Raw genomic sequence first — 10,873 nt, 5'->3', positions numbered from 1 at the left:
GCGCTATAGATCCGTTACAATCAATCATGGATTGATGTACACAGACTACATACAGCACTTGAAACACACATCCGTATTTGTGTACAGTATTCCCTCTCTTTCCCACAGGCAGACTTTACACATTTGACCGTCCCTACAGACACAGACAGACAGAACCAAAGATTGAAGAAAGTTGTAGTCTCACTCAACACACACACACACACACACACACTATATTTCCCACGTGTGTGTGTGTGTGTTTCCATGGCCAGTGGTAGCAGCAGAGCCCATGGTTGGTAGTGGTATGGGGGCGTTGTGGCCTGTTCTGTCGTAACAAAAATTATTTTAGTCTTCAGAGGGGTGCAGGGGAGGAGCTATTTTAGTACTGCAAAGTTATGTAAAGCTCTCCACACACACACACACACACACACACTCTACACTGCTTTGCATGTGACCCTTGGTGCTGTAAAGCTAGCGAATAGGTGAACTCAACTGTGGGGTTACTGCTACTGTGCTGAGCTGGAAATAGCAGGGAGAGGGTGGGCTGTGGTGAGGTGCTGCCTGCCTGCCTGCCTGCCTGCCTGCCTGCCTGCCTGCCTGCCTGCCACTCTAGGATACACTCGTCATCAACATCCACACAGCCCAAACTAACTAAACTCAGCAAAAAAGAAACGTCCCTTTTTCAGGACCCTGTCTTTCAAAGATAATTAGTAAAAATCCAAATAACTTCACATATCTTCATTGTAAAGGGTTTAAACACTGTTTCCCATGCTTGTTCAATGAACCATAAACAATTAATGAACATGCACCTGTGGAACGGTCATTAAGACACTAACAGCTTACAGACGGTAGGCAATTAAGGTCACAGTTATGAAAACTTAGGACACTAAAGAGGCCTTTCTACTGACTCTGAAAAACACCAAAAGAAAGATGCCCAGGGTCCCTGCTCATCTGTGAACATGCCTTAGGCATGCTGCAAGGAGGCATGAGGACTGCAGATGTGGCCAGGGCAATAAATTGCTATGTCCGTACTGTGAGACGCCTAAGACAGTGCTACAGGGAGACAGGACGGACAGCTGATCGTCCTCGTAGTGGCAGACCACGTGTAACAACACCTGCACAGGATCGGTACATCCGAACATCACACCTGCGGGACCGGTACAGGATGGCAACAACAACTGCCTGAGTTACACCAGGAACGCACAATCCCTCCATCAGTGCTCAGACTGTCCGCAATAGGCCGAGAGAGGCTGGACTGAGGGCTTGTAGGCCTGTTGTAAGGCAGGTCGTCACCAGACATCACCGGCAACAACGTCACCTATGGGCACAAACCCACCGTCACTGGACCAGACAGGACTGGCAAAAAGTGCTCTTCCCTGACGAGTCGCGGTTTTGTCTCACCAGGGGTGATGGTCGGATTTGCGTTTATTGTCGAAGGAATGAGCGTTACACCGAGGCCTGTACTCTGGAGCGGGATCAATTTGGAGGTGGAGGGTCCGTCATGGTCTGGGGCGGTGTGTCACAGCATCATTGGACTGAGCTTGTTGTCATTGCAGGCAATCTCAACGCTGTGCGTTACAGGGAAGACATCCTCCTCCCTCATGTGGTACCCTTCCTGCTGGCTCATCTTGACATGACCCTTCAGCATGACAATGCCACCAAGCACAAAACGAGCAGTATGGCTGATTTCCTACAAGACAGGAATGTCAGTGTTGTGCCATGGCCAGTGACGAGCCCGGATTTCAATCCCATTGAGCACGTCTGGGACCTGTTGGATCGGAGGGTGAGGGCTAGGGCCATTCCCCCCAGAAATGTCCGGGAACTTGCAGGTGCCTTGGTGGAAGAGTGGGGTAACATCTCACCACAAGAACTGGCAAATCTGGTGCATTCCATGAGGAGGAGATGCACTGCAGTACTTAATGCAGCTGATGGCCACACCAGACATTTTGACCACCCCTTTGTTCAGGGACACATTATTCCATTTCTGTTAGTCACATGTCTGTGGAACTTGTTCAGTTTGTCTCAGTTGTTGAATCTTGTTATGTTCATACAAATATTTACACATGTCAAGTTTTCTGAAAATAAGCGCAGTTGACAGTGAGAGGACATTTATTTTTTTGCTGAGTTTACATATATACACACACACACACACACACACACACAGAGAACTTTGCACACATAGAACTTTACATAGAAGTAACAGTCCAACAGTGTGCCTCGCCCACCTTCCTCTCTCCCTCACCCACTGTGGTCGATGCCAGTAGAGTCAATCAGCCTCACTGGGTCCTCTCATTGACGGCTTCCTGTTTAACAATCAATAGGGATGTGTCGTGTGCGCACACACACACACACCCACACACTTTTCGTCTGACACAAACACAGATAGGTAACACATCTAGTTGTTGCTGAAGGCAACCGTCCAGAAAACAACAAGCCCACTCATCTTTTAGGCAAATGGGTCAGCATTGCTTTTGTGATTCATACAACTCCTCTCTCCTTCCCCAGGCAATCATCAACAGCACCATCACCCCCAACATGACCTTCACCAAGACCTCCCAGAAGTTTGGCCAGTGGGCCGACAGCCGAGCCAACACCGTCTATGGCCTGGGCTTCTCCTCAGAGAACCACCTGCTCAAGGTACACACACACATCGTCAAAGTTGAGCTCACAAACACACCACACACACACACACACACAGACTAGTTTAGTCAGTGTTGTCTGTGTCATTGTGGTTCTTTCTCAGTTTGCAGAGAAGTTTGCAGAGTTTAAAGAGGCGGCCCGATTAGCCAAGGAGAAATCCCAGGAGAAGATGGAACTCACCAGCACCCCCTCTCAGGTAGTCCCAACAACACACACCCCTACCTCAGATGGGATAGTTCACCAACACCTACTTACTCACCTTAATTAAAAAGAAACCTGTTTCCTCACATTAAATGTAGCTTTTGGACCGGTATAGACTGCAAAGCACCTGGTGTTTTTGTATAAGCCACCACTAACATTAACATTTTGTTACCAGAAAACAATGGGAGTGAATGGACCCCAAGTGATTTAGGTATCACAGGAAGTGATTGGAAACGCTACCTGCAAGGCACTACTCTTGGATGAGATGTTAAACTAATTCCTAATGGGAGTGTCTGAAGCCAGTACTCTCATGGCAAGACTATAGTGTATTAACTCTATGTCCTGGCTAAACTCCCAACCTGGCCTAACCATCCCCAGCTTTCAATTGGCTCATTCAACCCATCTCTTCTCCCCTGCAACTCTTCCCCAGGTCGCTGCACTAAAAAAGAATGTGCTCTCAGTACCTCACAAAGTACCTCACAAAGTACCTCCCAGAGTACCTCTCAGAGTACCTGTAAAAAAGAAGGTAAAATGGAATCAAAATCATTGTCATCTGACCCCAGTCTCCGATAACCCTCCTGCTTCGCCCTCTTACCCCAGTCCAGTGTTGAAATCCCCAACTACCCCAGGCTAACACTCCAGCCCTTCAGGTGGTCTCCCCACAATGTTGTCACTGCTGTAGAAAAATGGACCAAACAATGTCCATTATACAGTATAGTGTATATTTACCCTAGAATTGAGGTGTTGAATGGCACTGTTCCACTCTTTGGGGAGAACCCTGCCCTCCATGGATTAACAACTTCTCCCTCTCTCTCCCATCCTAATATCAGATTAACACACAGATTAATGAATCCCTTCTCAGTCTCAGATTAACTCTGATCTCCCAGTGTCAGATATGCTCCCATAAAGTGATGTTTCTTTTTTCAAGTGAGAAAACAACAAGCTCACTTGAAAACACATAGGCCTACTCACTTGAGAGAAACAAAAACTCACTTGAAACATCACTTTCTGTGGAGTGTAACTCATTGTGCAGGTATTCTCTCCACATTACATCAGTATTCTAGTCACTCAGCAGCTGAGAACATACAGTTCAACTGTATTTCTGTTCCTTTAACCTTATTGTTTACATCATGCCAGGAGTCGGCCACCGGTGACCTGCAGTCACCTTTGACCCCGGAGAGCATCAACGGCACTGATGACGAGAGGGGCACCACCCCTGAAATGCCGCAGCACCCACCCGAGCCCCGTCCCGAGTCGTCTCAGAACCAACTGCCCTTCTCCCACAGGTAAGAACAAGGCTCTGAAGCCAGGGGCTGGAGTAAGGTGTCAAGCACAAAGATGGTTCACCTCAGTGGGCAAGGCATGGTCGGTCAGTGGGTGAAGGCTGAATAAATGAGCACATTCAGTTCTCTTTGGAAATGGTAAGATAATACCAATTGATACAAAAACTATCTTCCAATTCCTTCCTTTTAAAACTCTGTCATCTTCCGTTGTACAAGCTGAACATCCACAGTACTCCACTGTGCTCCCATGTTCAGTCTGGTACTGGAGGGTTTAGCTGTTCACTGGGACCTCTGATTTAAAATGAAATTGGCACAGCAGCAGGACAGCGTGTACGTGGTCCGCCCGCCCCTGGATGTGTCGAGTCATCCATCTCTTGTGGTCCCAGAACCCTGGACAGCAGTTAAGCATTATATCAAAACACTGTGTAGCGCTGATTTGAATTATGAATGACTAAATAAATGGAAAATGTATTTCACTCCCCCACTCCTCCGTATTCACCCTACACGGTTCCCCTCATGTCCACTCTAGCCTCTGAGGTCAGTAATGCTGATGAACAGGAAGTTGAACATGTATTTGTACATTGGTGCTGGAATGGTTCATAGTCTTCTAGTCAAATGTCAGCATTGTTATTTTTTGCAATAAACTCAATCATTTTCTTCCTGAGTTTATATCAGAGATGGAGTCTTGATCTTGCAGTCTTAAGACCAGTCTTAAGACCAGTCCTGACCACAAAAAAGCAGTCTTGGTCAGTTGGTCTTGTCATGTGTCTCAATACACTGGGTCTGGGTCTTGGCACCAATGTCTGGGTCATGGTCACTGAAACTCTGCTGAAGTGTCTGTCTGTCTCCAGTTCGTCCAGTATTAACAAGCACTGGGAGGCCGAGCTGGCAGCCCTGAAGGGCAACAATGCCAAGCTGACAGCAGCTCTGCTGGAGTCCACAGCCAACGTCAAACAGTGGAAACAACAACTGGCTGCTTACCAGGAGGAGGCTGAGAGACTACACAAACGAGTAAGACTGACTTTATAAAGGGATACTAGAGAGAGGCTACACAAACGAGTAAGACTGACTTTATAAAGGGATACTAGAGAGAGACTACACAAACGAGTAAGACTGACTTTATAAAGGGATACTAGAGAGAGACTACACAAACGAGTAAGACTGACTGACTTTATAAAGGGATACTAGAGAGAGACTACACAAACGGATAAGACTGACTGACTTTATAAAGGGATACTAGAGAGAGACTACACAAACGGATAAGACTGACTGACTTTATAAAGGGATACTAGAGAGAGACTACACAAACGGATAAGACTGCCTGACTTTATAAAGGGATACTAGAGAGAGACTACACAAACGGATAAGACTGACTGACTTTATAAAGGGATAATAGAGAGAGACTACACAAACGGATAAGACTGACTGACTTTATAAAGGGATACTAGAGAGAGACTACACAAACGGATAAGACTGACTGACTTTATAAAGGGATACTAGAGAGAGACTACACAAACGGGTAAGACTGACTGACTTTATAAAGGGATACTAGAGAGAGACTACACAAACGGGTAAGACTGACTGACTTTATAAAGGGATACTAGAGAGAGACTACACAAACAGATCAGAATGGTTACACAAAGAACATAAAAACAATATGATTACCAACACTGTGTATGTCCTCAGGTGACAGAGCTGGAGTGTGTTAGTGGTCAGACGCCAGTCATCAAATCCCAGAAGACTGAGCTCAACCAGACGATAGAAGAACTGGAGTCAGCATTAAAGGCCAAGGAGGAGGTGTGTGTGTGAACTGTATTTGTGTGGGAGAAAACGTACATGTGAGCCCTGTGATTGTATATTTTCCTTCCCTGCAGGAACTAGAGAGGTTGAAAGAGGAAGTGGAGAGTGCCAATGAGTTCCAGACTCAGAAGGAATCGCTAACACAGAAACTACAGGTGAGACTAATGAACAACGCTACTGTATTGCACTGCACACCACACTGGGCCTCAGACATCTGTTTTCACTGCAGTGTGTGTACGTTTGTGTTTGTTGGGTTGTACGTGTTTGTGTTTATAAGTGTGGGTGTGTGTTTTTGTGTGTTTGTCTATACAGTGCCTTTGTAACCGATCTGAAATGGCTAGTTAGTTAGCAGTGGTGCGCACTAATGGCGTTTCAATCGGGTGACGTCACTCGCTCTGAGACCTGAAGTAGTTGTTTCCCTTGCTCTGCAAGGGCCGCGGCTTTTGTGGCGTGAATGGTTACGATGCTTCGTGGGAGTCAGTTGTTGATGTGTGCAGAGGGAGGGTCCCTGGTTCAAGCCCAGGTTGGGGCGAGGAGAGGGACGGAAGCTATACTGTTACACCTTGCAAAAGTATTCAGACCCCTTGGATTTCTTCACATTTTGTGTTACAAAGTGGGATTAAAATGATTTTAATTGTCTTTTTTTTGTCAGCAATCTACTCAAAATATTATAATGACAAAGTGGAAGAAAAACTATGTTTAAGATTTATACAAATTTGATTACTTAAATATAGTCATTGCGTAAGTATTAAGCCATTTTGATCAGGCAAGCCTAATTTAGTAAAGGAGTAAAAATCAAATAAGTTACATGACATGATTTTTGAATGACTACCTCTTCCTCTGTCCCCCATACAACATATGTAAGGTCCCTCAGTCAAGTGTTGAATTGAGGGACCTTACAGTATTGAATTGAATCATCTCAATTGGGTTAAGGTCAGGTGATTGTGGGCCTTGAATTCTAAATAAATCACAGACAGTGGCACCTGCAAAAACACCCCCACACCATTGCACCACCACCTCCATGCTTCACGGTGGGAACCACACATGCATAGATCTTCTGTTCACCTACTCTGCGTCTCACAAAGACACTGTGGTTGGAACCAAAAATCTCAAAATTGGACTCATCAGACCAAAGGACAAATTTGTACCGTCTAATGTCCATTGGTCGTGTTTCTTGGGCCAAGCAAGTCTCTTCTTATTGGTGTCCTTTAGTAGTGGTTTCTTTGCAGCAAATCGACCATGAAGGCCTGATTCACGCAGTCTCCTCTGAACAGTTGATGTTGAGATGTGCCTGTTACTTGAACTCTGTGAAGCATTTATTTGGGATGCAATCTGAGGTGCAGTTAACTGTAATGAATTTATCCTCTGCAGCAGAGGTAACTCTGGGTCTTCCTTTCCTGTGGTGGTCCTCACGAGAGCCAGTTACATCATAGCGGTCGATGGTTTTTGCAACTGCACTTGAAGAAACTTTCAAAGTTCTTGAAATGTCCCGCTTTGACTGACCTTCATGTCTTAAAGTAATGATGGACTGTCATTTCTCTTTGCTTATTTGAGCTGTTCTTGCCATAATATGGACTTGGTCTTGTACCAAATAGGGCTATCTAATGTATACCACTCCTACCTTGTCACAACACAACTGATTGGCTCAAATGCATTGAGATAGAAAGAAATTCCACTATTTAACTTTTAACAAGGCACACCTGTTAATTGAAATGCATTCCAGGTGATTACCTCATGAAGCTAGTTGAGAGAATGCCAAGAGTGTGCAAAGCTGTCATCAAGGCAAAGGGTGGCTGCTTTGAAGAATCTCAATTGTATAATACATTTTGATTTATTTAACACTTTGTTTTGGTTACTACATGATTCCATGTGTTATTTCATAGTTTTGATGTCTTCACTATTTTTATACAATGTAAAAAAAATTGTAAAAAAAAAGAAAAATGAGTGAGTAGTACTTGAATGAGTAGGTGTGTCCAAACCTTTGACAGGTACTGGATATCTTTGAATAAAGATTTGTGCACTGGGCCTTTTAATAGTCCTATATTAGCGGACTGATATAGCCCTTTGCAGTGCGGGCAAAACATCTGCAGCCCCAAAAATACTTCCGGCAGCTTGATTTAAAAAAAATTAAGAATAATAATGTTGTTAGGACAGACACTTTAACCTTGTTTCTTAGGATTTATTTTTTGGTTGTACTTTTTGCCATTTATGAATGTTATTCAATGCGTTTCTATGGGCTTTAGAAAATCTATATTTTACCAAGTAATTGATACTTAAAGGGGTCCTACAATTCGAAATCAAATAGCTAAATTATCCATAGTATGACCATTTGAAAACAATTCCATATGTCAGTTTAGGACGCCCCCCTCCCCCAACGTCTTAGAGCGTCTTATCCAGATCGACATAGTGAGTGGATACATTTGTTATTTGTACTGGTCCCCGTGGGAATCGAACCCACAACCATGACTTTGCAAGCACCATGCTCTCTACCAACTGAGCCACACAGGGCCTTTTTAATCACACTTTTTAACACAATAAAATGTGAAGAAATCCAAGGGGTATGAATATTTTTTCAAGCCACTGTATGAGTATGTTTGCTGTGTGCACACGTTAACACAACATCCTCTACCCCACCCCCAGGAGACTGAGGAGAGGAACCAGACGTTGGAGGCCCAGCTGGGGGAGTTGGAGCTGCGTCTGGAGGGCAGTCAGCTGGAGAGCGAGGCCTTCAGGAAGAGTCTGCGGTCCCTGCTGGAGCTGCTGGACGGGAAGATCTTTGAGCTGACAGAGCTCCGAGACAGCCTAGCCAGACTCATCGAGGACAGCAGCAGCTAGAAGAGACAAGAGAAGTGTTACGACAGAGCCCCGAAGTGGAGCACCATCACCACCATAATAACATAGTGACTGGAGAATGAATTGTAGTCAGTGCACGAGGGCACTGTATGAAAATATTCACACACTGTTATTAGTACACAGACATTATTCTTCACTCACACTAACATGCACATAATCAAGCATGTGTTGATTATGCCACATGCTTGAACATAATTGTAAATAGATAGACTTGCTCGCTTGGATTCTCTAGTTTTGGCTAATGTTCACTACATATTGCTGGTACACCTGTATACTATATGAACATACCCTCACACTTTATACACACACACACTTCAGAGGTCCTGTCGAGGCTTTGCTTGGGCCCTGCCTTCCATCTCTTCTCTCTCCCTGTGGGATGTTCTTTACACATTACAGACTACAAGCTGCTCAAATATCTATTTTCTCTCTGCTTTTTTTGCCAAGTCTGGCTAGCATTCCATAGGAGAGGACGTTGAATATGGTGGGTTATTTTGCTTTGGGTTTTTCTTCCATTACAGACACAAACAGTAATAGGAAGCCCTTATTTTCTATATTTATTTGGTGAAAAGTTCAGATGAGTTGCTGGTGGATGTTTTTGTTCAATCTTTGCTGTTGTCCGTCATGCATTCAGGTCTGTTTTCTAACTAGTCTGCATATACCACTTTATTATTCAGTTATTACTACAGTACTATTATTGCTCTGGTTACTATGGAGATATCATTGTCAGCCAAATGGACAGTCCGATTAGATGAGGTCATGGCGATATAGACAGTTGTACTCACTGGTCCTTACAGCGTTTCACTGGACTCTACGGCCGTTTGCTCCGAGGCCCCATCTAACACTGGGCTAGGACTAAGGGTCAGAGGTCAGACAGATGACCTTCCAGTGACCTTGTTATTAAATGCTCCTAATGTCCTCCCTCCTATCACAACATTTCCATGGAGATTAAAGAAGATTGTGGCATCTTGTCCAAGATTGAGGACCGATCTGGGACAACCTTCTATACTAAATGAGCAATATAAAGAGAGAGCGTCAAGAGTAAAAATACACATTTCAGTCTCACTTTCAGGTATTTTCCTCCTCTTCTGGGAAATGTAAGGAGAGACAAGGTGGAAACAATGCCAACCCAAGGCCAGAAGCTGGGGTTTGGGTCAGCAGTTACTACAAAAGTCTTTCCTTTCTATAAACTTTTTTATTACAAATACTAATATAACAAATTTATAGTGCACTTGTGAAAATGGAATTGAATGTTTGGGTGAATCCAAAAGATTTTTCTTTATTTTCCCTCACCTTGTTTCTGTTACAACTTGAAGTGCAGTGATTGATTGGTTCTAATGTTTTCCCTTAATTTATTATTCCAGATATATTATAACCACAGATTGAGAATTTTATGAAACAAATGTTTTTTGTTTGAACTTAATGATTTTCATGTCTGGTATGTGGGTGTCAAGGTAGATTATTTTATTTTTATTTGGTGTAAAAAAAATAAAAAATAAAAAACGGCAATATTTTTGAACTATTTAAAAAGGAAATGGATTTACAGAGACCCTTGTGCATAGCAGGTGTGGTTTGCAGAGACATTATTTCCTTTTGCCAAATGTTTTCCTGTACAGAATATGAATTTTGCTGACATTGCCTTTGGTACAAAGATGCATCAATGGTAGCTAACTACGGTACTTTTGTCGGGTTTACTATTGCCAAAAATCTGTGATAATGTATAAAAAATAAAACTATATGTATACCTGAAGAACACTATTTAAGGGCTTGTTGGTTCTGGTATCTTTGAGAGATTTGAATGTGGTTTCTGGGCTGGTTGGCGTTTTCAATTATGATCTGTACTATTTGAAAGGGAATAATGTTTGAGTAATAATTTTAAATGATTATACCACATGCTTAAACAATTGTAAATCAGTTTATAGTAAAATGTAAAAAAAAAAATTAAACAAAGGAAGGGTTGTCATTTTTTCACTATCTGAATGTTCCTCGTTTTCTCTAATCTGCACTCACTTCAGTTCCTGTCCTGATGCTTCCTGTATAACATCACATCCACTCACTGCCTAAAAGGGGATTGTTAGGCTGTATTTTTATGAAATACTATTTGTGGTTGACCTCATGTG

The 10,873-nt window shown here is 43.4% G+C and overlaps 1 protein-coding gene across 3 annotated transcripts in view; it reads left to right on the top strand.

Annotated features, from left to right (window-relative positions):
* Nucleotides 1-10,703, top strand: part of LOC115159737 (homer protein homolog 1) — a 33,881-nt gene extending 23,178 nt beyond the window's left edge. For 2 of the 3 annotated variants that reach the window (XM_029709757.1, XM_029709759.1), the window contains exons 3-9: nt 2,485-2,616; nt 2,723-2,815; nt 3,958-4,106; nt 4,955-5,114; nt 5,790-5,900; nt 5,978-6,058; nt 8,544-10,703. In XM_029709757.1, the coding sequence (XP_029565617.1) occupies nt 2,485-2,616; nt 2,723-2,815; nt 3,958-4,106; nt 4,955-5,114; nt 5,790-5,900; nt 5,978-6,058; nt 8,544-8,738 (921 nt within the window). In that variant the 3' untranslated portion in view covers nt 8,739-10,703. Of the gene's footprint in view, nt 1-2,484; nt 2,617-2,722; nt 2,816-3,957; nt 4,107-4,954; nt 5,115-5,240; nt 5,259-5,789; nt 5,901-5,977; nt 6,059-8,543 lie in introns of all 3 variants that reach the window. The other variant, XM_029709758.1, reaches the window with a different exon arrangement.
* Nucleotides 10,704-10,873: the final 170 nt, after the last annotated feature.

The sequence above is a fragment of the Salmo trutta genome, chromosome 23, assembly GCF_901001165.1.
Source record: "Salmo trutta chromosome 23, fSalTru1.1, whole genome shotgun sequence".
Classification (NCBI taxonomy): domain Eukaryota; kingdom Metazoa; phylum Chordata; class Actinopteri; order Salmoniformes; family Salmonidae; genus Salmo; species Salmo trutta.
This window is presented reverse-complemented; position numbering and strand designations above follow the sequence as displayed.